Source organism: Sceloporus undulatus, chromosome 1 (assembly GCF_019175285.1).
Source record: "Sceloporus undulatus isolate JIND9_A2432 ecotype Alabama chromosome 1, SceUnd_v1.1, whole genome shotgun sequence".
Classification (NCBI taxonomy): Eukaryota; Metazoa; Chordata; class Lepidosauria; order Squamata; family Phrynosomatidae; genus Sceloporus; species Sceloporus undulatus.
The window spans coordinates 163070715-163088744 of record NC_056522.1 but is presented as its reverse complement, the minus strand read 5'-3'; the positions used below and the strand labels follow the sequence as shown (position 1 = coordinate 163088744).

The following is an 18030-nucleotide window of genomic DNA, read 5'->3' as shown; positions in this document are numbered from 1 at the left end:
AAAGGTTGATGGATGGATTTCCATAATGGAACTTGTTGGTGTTGCATTCCCCACTTCCCTTTTTTAAAGAATGAAATGTTGGCTTGAACTCACTAATGTTTTGGTGCCTTGCCATTTCTTTCGAGTCTTCATCTGCTTTTTAGCAAATGGTCCATATAATTAGTACTTAAAATAGTTTAATCCAAGGCTGCCCCAGATATCTATTTATCTATGCTAAACACGCGCGTCCCTAAGCTTTTGTATGGTCACTGGGCTGAAATAAAGAAGGCTAAGGTCCTCGTTCTGATTATTATACTTCCCTCGTCTTCCAAAATAAATGTGGCATTTAATAATATTAGCTCTTCTTAAATCATCTGCAAAGTGGCAGGATCCTCATTAGGAATGGGTAGAAGGGCTCAACTCCAGTTTGTGTCACTTTTCCATCTGTTTATTTTTAACTACATTCTATCTTCTCCCCACATTAATTCACATCTCTAACCCAAAGAATTGCACATGAAATACTAATCCATGAAAAAAAAAAGATAATTTTCATTTATAGTTGTATGGGCTGCCTTTGAGGGCTGGCCATTGAAAATGTGTATTCCTTCCCATTCTTTCCCCCTGCCATAAGCTACATGGCTCTGGATTACAGCTCTGGAGACCAGAGTTCAATTCCTAGCTTGGCCATGAAACTATTGTGCACAAATAAAATACGCCCACAAATACTCCACACATTTGCTGTTGTGTGCCTTCAAGTCATTTCAAACTTACATTGATTCTAAGATCATGTTTTTGTTTTTGTTTTTTGGTTTTTTGGCAAGATTTGTTCAGAGGAGGTTTGCCATTGCCTTCATTTGAGGCTGAGAGAGTGCAACTTTCTCAAGGTCACCCAGTGAATTTCATAGCCAAGTTGGGAATTGAACTTTGGTCTCCAGAGTTGTAATCCAACACTCAAACCATTATGCTATGCTGGCTCCATACCGTGAGAGAAATTATACAGAAAAAGCTGGCTGCCCAATGCACCTGTCACTGCCAGATGTATTTGCCATCCTATTGCTGATATCTGAAGCAGCAGCCAAACTTCCTAGATACTTGGAGTGGCTATTACCTATTTTAAAAAGAAGAATTTTCATTAAAGGTCATCATCATCATCATCATCATCATCATCATCATCAAGCATATCAATAAAAATACATAAAAATTAACAATTAAAAACAGGATATCAAAAGTGACTGTGGAATAAAGATACTGCAATCCTATTCAAGGAGGTGGATCTATATGTCTTATACAAAATTGTGTGGGTATGCTCACTGGAAGAACTCCGTCTTAACTTCCCTCCTGAAGGTCTCCAAGGAGGTAGGGAGACAGGTCTCTTCCAGGAGACTATTCCACAGTCTAAGAGCAGCTATGGTAAAAGCTCTTTGGGAAATTGAAACTAGTCTAGTTGTTTTTAATCCCAACAAACTCTTCCCCATTGTTCTGAGAATGTGGGGCGGATTATGTAGGGAGATGCATTCCCGTAAGTAACTCGGGCGCAAGCCATATAGGACTTTAAAGGTAATCACCAACACCTTGTATTGTGCTCAAAAGCAAACTGACAGCCAGTGCAGATCTTTTAAGATTGGTGTTATATGGTCAAACCTAGAAGAACAGGTGACCAGTCTGGCTGCCATATTTTGTACTAGTTGAAGCTTCCGAACTTGATACAAGGGTAACCCCCTGTAGAGCGCATTACAGAAATCAAGACGAGAGATTACCAGTGCATGTACCACTGCTTCAAAGTCATTTTGGTCTAGGTAGGGACGCAGTTGGAATATCAACCGAAGTTGGTACCAAACACTTCTGGCCGGCGCATCTGCTTGAGATGACAACTGTAGAGACAGATCCAGGAGTACTCCCAAACTGTGAACTTTGTCCTTCAGGGGAAGTGTGACCCCGTCTAGGACAGATTAGCAAAGTTCCTTCCCCAGACCTAAGGTTCCTATTGCAAGTACCTCTGTTTTCTCTGGATTCAACCTGAGTTTGTTTTCCCTTATCCAGCCCATTACCAACTTGAGGCAGGCATTCAGAGGAGAGATGCCATCCTTAGTCACTGTAGCAGTCGGAGGCATAGAGAAACATATTGATACCATTGATACAATGATGTCATTGAATTAAGCTGTTACAATATTAAAACAAATCACACAACAAATGAATAAAATGCAATTTAAAAAGAGAAAAGATCTTAAAAGCAGTTGTTATTACAGCACCTCCAGCCCATTCTTTAAAGACTTTCTGCTTCAAAACCCTGTTTGAATAAAGATGCCTTAGCCTGCCAATGGAAGGCCAACAAGGCAGGGGGCATTTTGGCCTCCCTGGGATGGAAGTTACAGAATCTAGGGGCAGCCACCAAGAAGACCCTCTCTTACATCCCTACTAACCGTGCATGCAATGGTGGTGAGACTGAGAGAAGGACCTCTTCTCGGGATCTCAGAGACAGAAACAGCTCGTATAGGATGGGATGTGACCCTTTTTCTTGCTGTTATTCCTTGTCTCCTATTCAAGAAAGGGCTCATATTTTCCAAACCAAACCATAGATTATAATCTGGAAAAGGCTACACAAATGCTATCTGTGATTATATGTTCAGAGTTCTTTTGTGGATGTATGCACATTCAGAAGCGGGAGAGGCAGATGCAAAAATTATGAGGAAAATGAAAACATGAGAAATAGAGATCCTTTCCTCCAAAATAAGTTGAATTAAAGTCCATACCATAATCAGTTAACCTAAAATTCAATATCATTTCAATGAAGTGAAGCTTAATATCAACATGTATCCTAACAAGATAATCTTCTTGTGTGTGCTCAAATATTGAAGAGGATATTTTAAATAAATTTGTAAACATTTTCTTGAGGCTAGATTTCAGCGTGTCTTTGAACCGTAATTTTAGATAATGGCTTAAGTTAGTCTTCTCTTCAGGAAATAAAAAAAATGAGAATGGTTGCTAATCGCTAGAAGTTCTTGTAAATCCCACCTTTCTTGCAATGTAAAATCACTAGCAGATGTTGTGTGCATTAATAGAATATCTATGCCAAGCAGACTGATCAAGTGCTGTGTTCTTAATCTAAATCTTTTGTCGTATGTGCTTATCTATGGAATGGTGGAGATTAATCTCCTTTTCAGTGGAAAAGCCAAGCTCTTTAAGCCAAAGGTTTCCTAGAAGTCAATGTCAATACCTGTGTCTGATTAATATAGCCAGATGAGGAAATTATTATAGGATTGATAGGACTTTTAATAAATACATCATTTTCCTGATATGTTTTTCTTTCTTGAAGTATAATATAGATATTAGGAATTATGGTTTCAATGTTTTGTTTCTTTGGGCCCCTTTTCTATGCATCTATGCATCTATGCATCTTCATCAGTTCAGGTCAGTTTCATGGATTACTGGGACAATGCAACTCAGTTTTATTTAGTTTGATTTTCATTCCCATCAAGACATCCTAAGCATCCCTAAAATCAAGAGTATAGCCATCAAGGGCTGGGCAAAATGAGGGCATGGCTCCAAATAAGAACCCCCCCCCCCCCCCCGACACACACAAGATTCCTATAGTTTCTACGATTGCAGGGAATGTAAAAATTGTTCACCTAGACCCTGGATTCAAACAATTTTGTCATATAACATGTCCAGAAATGTGAAACCCCATTACAAAAACGTGTAATCTCACCCAATGGAAATGAAAACTCACTCCTGACTTGTAAGAACAAAATAATATTTGCATCCCTGTCCATCCTCCTGGTGACCTGGATAACAGTGTATTAAGGCACAGAACTAAAGGAAAACTACATTTCCTCTGGTCTCTTTGGAAAAACTACACCTTTTCTGTTCCCCTTGGCTTTGTGCTTTGGTATACTGTTCTCTAGTGCATCAGCTATAGAGAAGGAAAGGAAGAGAGAGAGTTCAAGTAAGTTTTATGTTAATTACACTGTATTCTTGGCTTCTACTCTGCCACCCATAAATCAGTAAGGCTATAGTCACCTATAGAAATAATGGGGAGAAGGGTCAAACTAAAGAAAAATTGGACTACAGTAATTACTCACACAAAGCCTAGAGACATGAAAAGCCATGTGCTTTTTCTAACAAAGCCTAAGAAATTGGAATAACTGGGCTAGAAAATGAGAGAGCTACAGAGCTGCATTTCACACATTGGTTTGGATTAACAGTCCAAAAATGTCATGGCAGGGCAGGGAAGAACAGATTTATTAAGATCAATTATGCAGCACGTCTTTACTTTTTAAAATAAACTCATAGAGCATAGTAGAACATAATTCATTGTAAGCATTCATAGGATTGCACTCTTCCTTCTGCTGGACTGTTCTGAAACAATTGTATTTTACTATTAGTGTATCAAATAGTTTTAATGTGTGTTTTCCCCTCCTTTCTTCTCATTGATACAGAAATCTTAAATGGAGGAGTGTATGTTGGTCAGAACAGGTTTCTTTGCTATGCGGACACGATCCAGTGGGAAGATATCGTCCGTAACCCTTTGGCTTCCAACTTCTCTGTTGTTCCAAAAAACAGCAGTGCAGATTGTAAGTATTTGCTTTGTGTTCCACTGTGTGGCTTTTTTATAAAAGTCATTTGGGTTCAAATGTCCTTTTGCTTTCTCTTTCCTGCATATTTCTACAGCAGTAACATTTGTGTCAACAACTGTGCTTCTGAATGTGTTTAATTGTGAATAAGCTTATCCAAATACCACTATCTATTACCAGGTGTATTTCATTTTATTTACAATATCCATATGCTTCCTTTCCTGAAGATTGCCCAAGGCATCTTTGCAGCCTGACAGAAATCAGGATGTGAAACACACTTCAGAGTTACCACTGTTTAAAATTTTCGTTTAAGAGAAAGCTCCTGTTAGTCTGATATAAACTGTTTAACCACAATTAAGAGGGGGGTATGTTTGTGCCACAGATCTCTGCCAACAAGAAAAGTCCTTAGGCAATTTGTTGGAAAGATGAGTTATATGAGTTATAAGAAAATACATAAATGGATCTAGAAGCAGACAGAGGCAAAATGGAATATCATTATACAAACATTTCAGAGAAAGCAGTCCAGAGTGAGGCTTATATATTGGTTCATTCACAGATGTGCTGGTTTGTGGAGGAAGAAAGAACAGTCATTGGTTTCCCCAGGCTGTTCATCTCAGTAGTGCTGTGTATTGGCAATTCCCCTGTGCCAGCATATGGGCCAATGTTGGGGATCAGAACACAATGGAATCCACTGTATCTGGAGATGGCTCCTCCACATTCACTGCATAGCCCATTTCAGGGCTTCCTTCCCACCCCACAGTCAGATTTGGCAGAAGCAACTCTCATTTACCTAGGACCTCATCTCACAGATGCTGGGGAACGGGCCCAGCACGGAATAAAAGGGGGCGGGAAAAGAGCGGAATGGGTTTACTACCCATTTTTAGCACATGCTGGAAAGCTGCTGGCACCACTGGAAGTCCCCATTCTATTCCCCATCTTCCCCCAGAAGCCGATTTTCAGGAATTGTTCCGAACAGTTCCAGAAAATCAGCCCCTCTGGCACAGATAGGGAACGGAATGGGGACTTCCGGTGGTGCTGGTGGATTCCAGCATGCAGTAAAATGTGTAACAACTCCATCCCACTCCCTTCCTGCTCCCTTTTGTTCTGCACTGGGCCCGTTCCCCAGGGCCCATGTGATGAGGTCCTTAAACACTGTCTTCTGCCATGGAAGGGTCCTTCTTGACCCATGAAATGGCAGTGCTTCTTTCTACCAGTAGAGGTCAGCAGAGGTGCACCCAAGCACCATCTTAATCCCTTCCAGCCATCAGCATCAGGATGGCAGTGGTATTGGAATTGTGCAATTAAGCATTAAATAGAAGGAATATATCGCCTAAATATATATTTTTTTAAATATACCATATTATTTCATCTATAAGTCGAGAAATTTATGCCCAAAAATTGACCCCAGAATCCTGGGTCAACTTATATACGGGTCAATATGGTAATGCTGATGATGGCAGCTCATTCAGTGACAAACACACACACATACACCTTCCTCCCCACTTTCTAGCAATGCCTTGGAATGGGCTGCTGAAAGCAAAGAGAGTGCAGAACAATTTTTATTTCTATTGGAGCAACAACTGATCCATTCATAGACACACACACAGCTTCCTCCCCACTTTCCCTAGTCCAACATGCACACACGCATGCACACACGCATGCACACACACACACATACGCACACACACACTTTCACTCCCTCCCTGCCTTATCTGCACATAGCCAAAATGACCTGCCTGTCAATATTGAGCTCCCCATCCTATAAACTCTTCCAGGGACCCTAGCCCCATGTACATGTTCAAAATCTACACCAGGGGCCTAGAGAAGGTATCGGAGAAAGTAAGGATTAGGAAAGACACTGCCTAAAATATCTCTATTGGTAAATGTGAGAGATAGTACTGGATCTCATAAGAAGAGTAATCAATTGGCAAGGCAGAAGATGAACATCAGCCAATCCCATGCCCACTCACCCTGGTTCTAAAAATATATAAAAGAACTTTACTTTACTTACTAATACTTGTGCATAGTCAAATTTATGGTGTAATGGAAGAAAGATAGAGAAGAAGAAAAATAGCTGCAGATTAGAGTGATACAGGAAGAGAATGGGTATGGTAAGAGAAGCAAAGAGGAAATCACCATAATGCAAAACTAGATCATTATGGAAGTCACCCTAATGCAAAACTAGTTAGTGAGTATAGGTTTCCAAAGGTTGCTAATTCTAACAATGGCCCCATACAAACAGGCCAAAATAAAGCTGCTTCGGATAACATTGGAGGTATACTGTTTAAATGATGCATTTAATGATGCCAAAGCCATGCTCCAGTCCTAAGGCCTAGAGCGCAGCTTTGGTGCGGCCTCCAGCCTCTTAGGGCACAATCATCATTTAAACATCATACTTCCAATGTGACCAGAAGCAGCTTTATTTTGGCCTGTCTGTCTGGGGCCATTGTCAACATCCTGTTAAAGTCATGCTGAATAGCAGGGCCAGATTATCCACTAGCAGCAAGCTGGAAGGTCAAATGTCTCAAGGTCCACCTCTTCCTCCAATATGCACATAGGCAAAGAGCAGTCCTAGAACCTCATGCAGTCCTTGAGGTTGTTTTTACTTGAGCCTACAGGGAATGACAAGATTCTGAACTTTACACTACTGTACTCCTCCACTGAGTCAATTGAATGCAAACTACTTTTGCACTTTGAATTCAGTTTGCAGTAATTGAAGTAAACTTGAAGACAAAGAAGGAAAGTGGTAGTAGGAAAGATAAACTGGGCCATTTTAACAGTAGCTTTAAAAGAAGTGGGCCAGAGGATTCATTGGTAGAGTCCCAGCCAAATCAGGACAGTGCTGTACTGGGATAAAGGGTGGTGGGGAAAGGAACTGGAAGTTAAACACTATGCTTGGTTTGCATCTTTTCAGTATGATAAACAAAAGCTTATTAAAGTTTTTTTTTAAAAAAATCAGTATTTGGAAAGTTGTTATCAGGGCTCTTGTGAGGCTACAGGGAAGTAGTGATGATGGCAAGAAAACATGTTTTAAACACTCTTTGCTGGGTTGCCTTTTGGCGGCTAGTGATTTGCAACTGGTAACTCTCCCCTCAATATTTTCTCCTGGATCTTTTTGACTTTTGTTGACAACTGGAATCCTATATGCTGTTGTGGTCTTCATGATCGTAGTCAGAATGCCTGGGAACTTCAGCCCTTTTCTCCATTCACTGCAAGAAGCACCATAATATGGCCAACTTGGTGTGACAAAGAAAGGGAGACGTCAAAAGCCATTATAGAATATGCATTTTTCCAAACTTTGTCAAATGTTCATTCAGGTGCCAGTTGCAGGTTTTTGAATGCCTGCAATTAGCAAGCTGTATAGCAAATAAAGATGAAAAGACCCCTGCCCTCCCTCAAAAAGCATTCATACATAATCATCTCTGCATTGAGGAATAGTAAGATGTTATGTACAGTTTTGTTATATGTTGGTTTGTGAAAATTTGAGATGTGGAAGAGAAGAACTACTGGGCACACCACTGTGGTCTTATGCAGGTAGGCAATCCCCCTTTCAAAAACATTGCTTGTCTTAAACGTTCAGGATAGGACACAGTACAACTTTGCATAAATGCTTTTATTGGAAATCAATGTCTTCATTTATTGTTCTTAGTATAGGCTTGTAGGCTTAGTTAGTCATCCTAACAAGAATACATGCTTTCTGGAGGAGAGATAATTAATGGAGAATAGATTGAGCTAAATTGTTGTTGTTAGCTGCCCTTGAGTTGAACACAATCCATGGTGACACTGAGAATGAGACATTTCCAAGATTCCCTGTAGGACCTGCCATGAAACCCCCTGCTGGAATCTTACCCCTCTAACATGAAACACCCCCCTCAGGTGGTGCAGACAAGCTATAACAACAAGAACAGCTGCAATACAGAATGATTACCAGGACTACATTCTTTCATTGAATCATTCATTCGTTCATTCATTCACTTATTCATTCATTCCATTTACATGCTGCCTTTCTCCCAATGTAGGACTCTCAGTGGCTTACAAAGCTAAAACAGGATCGGCTAAAACCCCGACAATACAAATTAAAATAATCACATTTGACTTTGTGAAAAATATAGTGCCTAACATGTTTTTATCACTCTCCACCATTGTATAAAGGCTATTACTATCACTACTAGTACGTCCTCCTTCTTCTCCATGTTAAATAACAACAATCTCAGGCCTATGACCTCATCTCCTTGGCAGTGTTTATTCACTGTATAACAAAGAGAATGTACAAAAATAGGTCTTTCAGTGAAAGAGCAATAGAAGACAGGAAAGGGAAAGATGCAATACCTCAGTACATGTAAGCATTGTACTTGTTCTTATAATAAGCTAATGGGTATATTGGATTTCCAAAAGATCTTCATAGTAGTTTAGCACATCTCAGTGAAAATCAATGCAACTGCAATGTTAATGGATATCACTGTTTGGATAATCTTGCCCTCAGAGACTGCCATTCTGTTTTTGGCTCTTTCTGAATACCCAGATTGGTGGTTAATATTGAGACATCTCGGTAAGTGTCAGCATGCTAAACCTGTAGGGATCCTGACTGAAGGAACACCATTTTTTGTGGATTCTCTGGGGCTTATGGATACTCAGCAATGAAAAACCAGGTGTCATCAGTGACCTGAAATGTGGATGGATGGTTGGATAAACAGAGAGATCAATAAGCTGAACATGACAGAGATGGAAAACATCCAGGGGTAGCTGTGTTGGCCATATAGCAAATCCAGTAACATCAAAAATCCATGAAACAGTGATAGCCTTTTTGAGCCAACCAAAAGGCACAATATACATGTTGCAAACTTTCGAAGCTTCATTGGCTTCTTCATCAGGCAATGTGTTACAAACCAAACCGTAGGGGGGGGGGGCACCTGAAGATGTTAGTCATATGCCTGCATTTTTCTGTTTTTGTTCTCAGTTCAGATGGTATGGAGGGTCATCTCTTGCAGGCTGGCATCTCCTCCTTCTAGCCATGTGGGAGATTCTCAAAGTTCAAGAAATTTAACATCCATATGACAGAGATGGAGTTCATATGCATCTTTGCTTATCTATCCGATAACGCAGATATCAGTTTTTCTTCAGATTTCTGTATTTAACTGTGCCAGGAACACTGGTTTCCACTGGGGAATAAATCTAGAAATTCTGCTGTTTGTTTTTGGTAGATTTCTTTCTGGGAACTAGAATCATAGAGTTGTAAGAGACCACAAAGGTCAACTAGTCCAAGCCCCTGCCATGCAGGAAGACACAATCAACACACTCCCAACAGATGGCCATTCAGCCTCTGTTTAAAAACCTCCAAAGAAGGAGACTCCACTACTCTCTAAGGCAGTGTGTTTCAGCTCTTACTGTCAGGAAATTCTTCCTAACGTTGAGGTGGAATCTCTTTATTCCTGTAGCTTCAGTTCATTGCTCCAGGTCCTATTCTCTGGAGTAGCAGAAAATAAGCTTGTTCTATCCTCAATATGACATCCATTCAAATGTTTAAACGTGGCTATTATGTCACTTCTTAACTTTCCCTTCTGCAGGCTAAATATACCCAGCTCCCTAAACTGTTCCTCATAGGGCAAGGAGTTTCCAGACCTTAGACATTTGTTGGGGTGTTTTATACTACTCTTGTCAAATGAAATGTAGAAGTAATGACATCTCAGCTGTTGTTGTTGTTTACTTATTTAGAGAGGCAATTAGCTTTTACAATTACTTGGCTATCCTCCTTTCCAGTAATCTGTAGGGCAGAGATGGAGTCTTCCAGATGTTGATGGGCTGCCACTAGCCAGCTTTGCAAACAATGAGATAAAAGGGACATTGCAATTTAGCAACCTCTGGAAACCCAGCTCTTCTTTGGGCATACAATCATAGAATCATAGAGTTGGAAGAGACCACTAGGGTCATCCAGTCCAACCCCCTGCCATGCAGGAAATCTAAATCAAAGCATCCCTGACAGATGGCCATCCAGCCTCTGTTTAAAGACCTCCAAGGAAGGAGACTCTATCACCCTCCGAGGGAGTGCATTCCACTGTCTAACAGCCCTTATTGTCAGGAAGTTCCTCCTAATGTTCAGATGGAATCTCTTTTCCTGGAGCTTGCATCCATTGTTCCAGGTCCTGTTCTCTGGAGCAGCAGAAAACAAGCTTGCTCCCTCTTCAACATGACATCCTTTCAAATATTTAAACAGGGCTATCATATCACCTCTTAACCTTCTTTTCTCTACTACTTACTTATACTTAAAATTTTATTCGGTCGTTGACCAGCAATATAGTACACAATGCAATTGCAGCAATACAAAAAAGAATGTAATTATATTATTTGTACATTGCTACTTATATAATAAAAACATTAAAAAAAAGGATAAAATAGAGTGTGTATACATGTGGCTAAAGTAGCGAAGGTTAGGAGCACAATTGTTTCTAGCTCCGATAATTCCATTTTTTGGCCTGTGTGAGTGACACTTTCTATTAGCCTTCGAGGTTTGCTCGTCATGAGAGGGCGTATTTTACATATGATGTAGCAAAATTTAGCCACTGTAAATACAATACTAGGCGACTGGCTGTTCCTTCTTTTCTCTAGGTAAACATCCCCAGCTCCCTAAGTGGTTCCTCATAGGGCATGGTTTCCAGACCCTTCACCATTTTTGTCGCCCTCCTTGGACACGCTCCAGTTTCTCAATGCCTTTCTGAATTGTGGGCCCAGAACTGGACACAATATTCTAGGTGGGGCCTACCAAGCAGAATACAGTGAACTATACTTCTCTGATCTAGACACTATACTTTATTGATGCAGCCTAAAATGCATGGCCTTTTTAGCTGCCGCATCACACTGTTCACTCAGGTTCAACTGTGGTCTACTTGGACTCCAGATCCCTTTCACACGTAGTTTCATTCAGCCAGGTGTCCCCATCCTAATCTGTGCATTATTTTTCCGCCCTAAGTGCAATACCTTACTTTCTCCATGTTGAATTTCATTTTTTTAGCTTTGGTCCAGCTTTCTGTCTATTCAGGTCATTTGGATCTTGACCTGTCCTCTGGGTATTAGCTATCCCCCTAATTTGGTTCATGGCAAATTTGATAAGTATGCTCCCAATTCTGTCATCCAGGTCATTGATAAAGATGTTGAATAGCACTGGGCCCAGGACAGAGCCCTGTGGGACCCCACTGGTCACTTCTCTCCAGGATGAAAAGGGCCATTGTTGAGCACCCTTTGGGTTCGGCCGTCAACCAATTACAGATCCATTTAACAGTTTCTTTGTCAGCCCACATTTTACAAGCTTGTTTGCAAGAATGTCATGGGAAACCTTGTCAAAGGCCTTACTGAATCAAGATATACTATATCCACAGCATTCCCTTCATCTACCAAGCTGGTAATTTTATCAAGAAAGAGATTAGGTTTGTCTGGCATGACTTGTTCTCTAAACCCATGTTGACTTTTTGTGATTAGGGCATTGCCTTCAGAGTTCACAGACTCTCTGTTTAATGATCTGCTCCAGAATCTTTCCTGTATGATGTCAGACTAACTGGACGATAATTGTTGGGCCTCTTTTTTCCCCTTTTTGAAGATGGGGACAACGTTTGCCCTCGCCAGTCTGCTGGGATCTCCCTGTTTTTCCAGGAGTTTTCAAAGATTATTGCCAATGGCTCCGATATTACATTTGCCAGTTCTTTTAATACCCTTGGAGGAGTTCATCTGGTCCCGGAGACTTAATTCATTAGATTAACAAGGTGTTCCTCTACTATCACACTTATTCTGTGCTGAAAATCCCCAATCTGTCCTCTCCTCCATTATCCTCAGGTTGAGCACCCTTTGCCTTTTCTGAGAAGACTGAGGCAAAGAAGGTGTTGAGTAATTCTGCCTTTTCTCGTCTCTGTTTAGCATTTTGCCATCTTCCCACGCAGTGGCCATACCGTTTCCTTCTTCTTCCTTTGCTGCGGACATATCCAAAAAAGCCCTTTTTATTGTTTCTAACCTCTCTAGCAAGCCTGGTTCATTCTGTGCTTTAGCTTTTCTGACTTTACCCTACACATGCCTGCTTTCTTTAATTCCTTTTTTGTGATTCCCCCTTTTTCCATTTCTTATACATGTTCTCGTTTCAAACTAGCCTCGTTGAAAGTTCCTTAGTCACCATCCTGGTTTCTTGAGACACCTCCCATTTTCTTTTTCTCACTGGAACTGTTTGAAATTGTGCCTTCAGTATCTCTCTTTTTGAGAAACTCCATCCGTCCTGAACTCCTTTATCTTTTAGTATTTCTGACCATGGAATCGCCTCAATACTTCTCTAAGTTTACTGAAATCCGCTCTCCTAAAGTCAGGATGCTGTCTGACTATGCTGGCTTCTCCTTTCCACTGTATTACAAACTCCAGGAGAACATGGTCACTTCCACCTAATGATCCCACCACTTGCACCCCATTAACCAAGTCATCCTTGTTGGTTAGGATCAGATCTAAAATATGACCCCCTTGTTGCCTCTTCCCATCTTTGACAATGAAATGCTTCCAGGCAAGTGAGGAATTTGCTAGGCCTTGAGGATTTGCTGAGTTGACTTCCAGCAAATATCAGGATAGTTGAAGTCACCCATCACTACACATCCTCTTTTCTGACTGTGTGGTCATCTTTCTAGAAAGATATCATCCAATTCCTCAGTCTGCCTTGGGGGTCTGTAGTAGACTCCCACCTAACATCCTTGTTGTTTCCCTCCCCTTTGATTCTTATCCAGATGCTCTCCACCTGGCTCCATGACTGATGTCCAGGATCTCTTCACTGGTGTAAATATCTCTGACATATAGTGCATTCCTCCTCCTTTCCTGTTTGGCCTATTTCTCTTAATAAGGTTATACCCTCTATTTCCACATTCCAATCATGAGACTCATCCCACCAGGTTTCAGTGATGCCTATTATATCATATTTGCTTTGTTGTACTAGGAGTTCGAGTTCATCTTGCTTATTTCCCATGCTCTGTGCATTAGTGTAGAGACACCCTTTTACTGCGGCCTGTGCAAGTTTTTTTGCCCCCCACTGTTGGGTCCTTGCACTACATGAACAACTTTGTTTATGATTATGTATACTTTTGTATGGTGTAGGGCATAAAAGAGTTTTCCTTGGGTGACATCTGCTATTTAAATAAAACATACTCAGTTTAGGAGACCAGTATTTGATCCCAGTCAAAGAATTCATGAGTGGAATGTAGCAACAATGCATTTCCTGACATTGGCTGACAGAAAATGAAGTGTGACTAATCCCATTCTTAAAGTCAACTTTTACCTGGTATATCATTTCTAATGCAGCTCTAAATTGGAAACTACGTACTGAGAAGGTGACAAATGGAACAGCGAGACGTCGAACACATTTTTTATTGTAGAGTTAGGTTAAATTATATCTTTTTATTAGGGCATATTCAATTAACATTTTAAATGCCTGCTTGGGAAGTCAGGGGAAAAGCACTTTCACAGACAGGTGGTCCTTGCATAGACCCCAATCATTGTGACAGGTGTCAGCTAACAGTATGAATAATAGAAGCTGTTCTTTTGCAAAACAAAAGCATGAATAAGGAAAGGATCCTACATAACCTCCTTTACACGGAAAATGCCTCAAGTGCTCGCAAAATAATGTTTTAACAATCATAAGGTTTCTTTTTCCAACTGGGAAGAATATCAACTCAGTGCTGAGTGGAAAAACCCAGGTGCCCCCTCAAGTTGTTAACAGTTTTAACAATATATACTTATTTGCATTTCCTGCCATAAAGATTATGAATTGGGGTATAATTTGCTTGAGAAAAACGCCCATTGAAAGAAGGGAAGTGGTGGGAGAAAGTAGCAACAACAGTACTTGTTTTATTTTATTTTTATTTTGTTTTTGTTTTTTTACTAAAAGCTTATTTTTATTGTCAAGCACTAGAGAACAAACAGGCAGAAATAGGAAGCACAGCGTAGACTTGTGGTGCTTTGGCATTTTGGACATGGAACTTAGTGGCCCAATGAAAGCATTTTACTTGAGAAACAGCAGAAAAGGGTAAAAATGTCCTCTGTTTTCTCAAGTACCACTTGATGTAAAAGGCTGGCAGGAGAAGGATGTCAGCTTCTGAAAAATAGCCAATGATATTAAGACTCTGGCTGCAAAGAAAAGTGTATTTTCCCAGAGGTTTTTCAAAAAAAGACTAATCCTCTCTAAATCAGAGGTGAGAAACCTGTGACCTGCATGCCATAGGTGGCTCATGATGGCCATTTGTGTAGCTCCTCAGGTTTCTTCCTCTCAAACTACTGAAATCACCAACACAGCCGATGGTGCCATTTTAAACAGTGTCAGACTTGGCTACAATCCTGCTCTCTGGACTGAAATACTCAAAACAGAGTCATTGCAATGGCTGTTGCATTTGCCCCATCCCTTCCAGAATACTCCCATCAGAACTTCCAATGAGAACTATGTCTTTTCTCCTTTTCCTGGAAACGTGTAAGATGTTCTGTTGTGTACTTTCGCAGGGCTCTATGATGCAAAGGGGACCCTTTATATCAGTGGTTCCCAACCTTTCTAATGCTGTGACCCTTTAATACAGTTCCTCATGTTGTGGTGACCCCCAACCATACAATTATTTTCATTGCTACATGCAAATATGTGTTTTCCGATGGTCTTAGGTGACCCCTGTGAAAGGGTCGTTCAACCCCCAAAGTGGTCCCGACCCACAGGTTGGGAACCACTGCCTTATATCATCCTCTTGCATGATACAGATGCCACTCTTGATCATACATTTCCAGGTGACTGCAATTCAGTTGATGAATCTTTCAACTCACTTTGGAAAAAATCTCATGACATGCCAGAGGATGTGGGTTTAGGCTGGTGTCTCTGTAGTGTGTATTGAATGTACAGAGTCATCTAAATGTGTGTGAATGGGATTGCATTTATTAATAATTGGCAGGGCAATTATTAATAAATCATTGGGTTCCTGTATTTCTATGTGTTCATGTTAGCCAAAGTGGGGAAGGCTTTTCATCCAGATCCTGAATTCTTATTTTGGAAGGTCTTGGCCTGCATTTTGCCAATAGAGGACGCTAAGGACACAGTAAGGGTGTAAAATTTAGCCAGTTTGTGCCAGTGCAATATCCTTCAGGCATGCAAACCCTTCCCAGTCTGTAAACCAGAGTCCTTGTTCAATACAAATCAGAATTTGCAAAAGCACATTCCTGTTCCATGTCTAATTTCAGTATAAATCCTTTAAGTATTAAAAGTATTAAAATCTGATATCCAGTCGTGATAAGAAAGAAAGAAAGAAAGAAAGAAAGAAAGAAAGAAAGAAAGAAAATGTACTTGGTGGTGAATTATGCTTGCAGGCTCTCCAATAATCTTGGTTGTAAATGTTATAAATTGTTCCATGGAGTAAACTGGTCATTAACAATGAAGCCAAGAAGAAGCCAAGAAGAAGCCAAGAACCATTTAGCAATAGCATTTACATTTCTATCCTGCTTAATAGTGAACTAAGCACTCTCTAAGCAATTTACGGTCTCCAAATGCATCTGAGGAAGTACACTTAAGTCAATGAATGCTCATGCTGCCAACTTCTTTCTTTAGTTAGTCTCAAAGGTGCTACAAGATCTCTCTACATACGGTTTACAGTCTGTAAACCAATTGCCCCCAACAAGCTACATACTCATTTTACTGACCCACAAAAGGATAGAAAGCTGAGTCAACCTTGGAGCGCTGGGATCAAACTCACAACCTTGTGGCCAACATTTAACCACTGCACCTCCAGTGGTCCCAGGAAGGTCAGTCACAAACCAGGAGAGCAAACCAGGTACAGGCATAGGCTGAAAAATAGTTGAGATCTGTTTCTAGATGTTATGGGAATCAAGGCTGAATCATGGAGATTGTATCAATGGCCTCCATATCGAGTATCAAATGTTGTTTTGATTATCTGAACTGCATTTTCAGATTGACCTTTTTGTGGAGTTTGCTTCTTGAGCAAGGATAGCTGGGACAACCCCAAGTGAGCAGCAGGTGTCTTTAGCTTGCCTCTGTGCCAGGCACAGCCAAACACCCACATAACTGAACCATATCTGCCACCATCTCTAAGAGAGGCACAATGTCTTAGGAACATAACGGTTCTGAAGACAAAAACCCAACAGCAGTCTTGTATCACCTTTGTCTCTTGTCTCTTGTGATGTGTGATGCTACAGAAGATGTGAAGTGACATTATTATGACTGGAGTTTCCTGGCCCCCACTAAAATACAGTGACAATGACTTACAGCGTCGATTGGGAACCTATGATGTTGTTACTCCTATACAAATATTCAGTTTGCTCGTGCAAAGGGTAAAAAAAATAGTCTTAAATAAGGATGAAAATCCTCATTTATTTCATCCTCACATGCAAGGATGAATAATTAAAGTAGTTTTCTCCTCACTATGGGAGAAATTAGATATTTCTGTACAGTACTCTTCCTGTATTTGAATGTCCTGGTGTACTATAGAGATATTATATTGTGAAGAAAAACATGTAGGTCATTTGTGCACAAAATCTGTTTCCTGCACAGAAAACCCATTTTCTCCACAGTAAACCTGTTTTTTTCTGCACAGAAAACAGGGTGGGTTTTTTTTGGGGGGGGGAGGACTTTTTTTCTTTTTCTTTTGCCACCGAACCATGTGTTGTTTTTTCTTTATACAATAACTTTTGAACAACTCTTTGGGGCACTGAATACCAGAAGAAAATTGTGCAAAATAATTTCCAGACTGTTATTCCTGTCTACGGAGGCTCCCAACATTTGGGAAACCTGGTTTTTTCAAATCAGAAACTGATAATTATGAATATATTTTCCATCTCTATTCTTAAAGGGGCTTCAGGATTCCTCCTTCAGATGCCTTCTTTTTTCATTTTGTGTTTTAACACTGAGACCAAAAGTAGGCATAGACATCAATTCCTATCATCCAGCCTCTATAGTAGACTTTACTAAGAGTGTGCTTATATTATAGTCAGATATCAAGATGAACCAAATCCCACCATTAACAGACCACTACCACATTTGGGAATTAAATACAGATTCTTCTCTCTGTTGCATTTTTTTCTCAGCCTAGATTCAAACTCTCTTGTGCAGTTTTGTAGTGGACATTTGCCTATCACTGCCCATAACAAATTGCAGACATTGGTCTATTAAATTAAACAGTACTTCTCAAGAAAGGAAAGTGTTTTGCTTAAAAAGCCATGTTAAAAATGAAGGGTAGACAACTTAAATAACACCCTCATTGACTTTGTAATTGACATTTTTGGATGAGTGGATGGGTTAGTAGTTTTCATCTCTCCTAATAAGTTTCAGTTAATGTAAGTCTCTCTCTCTGAAGAACTGCTTCAGCAGAACAGTGGGGAAGGAGGATGGCCTGAAAGCAACCATGACTAACCATACGATGCTTAATGATGGCTTTCTTTGATACCTCAGAGTTCAAGAACCCATTTGCTCATCCCACACAGCAAA

At 40.4% G+C, this 18030-nt stretch overlaps 1 protein-coding gene across 1 annotated transcript in view; it reads left to right on the top strand.

Annotated features, from left to right (window-relative positions):
- The window catches only part of ERBB4 (erb-b2 receptor tyrosine kinase 4), a 608869-nt gene that overhangs the window by 308826 nt on the left and 282013 nt on the right, over nucleotides 1–18030 (top strand). Inside the window, exon 3 of the mRNA XM_042445446.1 lies at nucleotides 4416–4550. Within this exon, the coding sequence (XP_042301380.1) occupies nucleotides 4416–4550 (135 nt within the window). The remainder of the gene's footprint in view (nucleotides 1–4415; nucleotides 4551–18030) is intronic.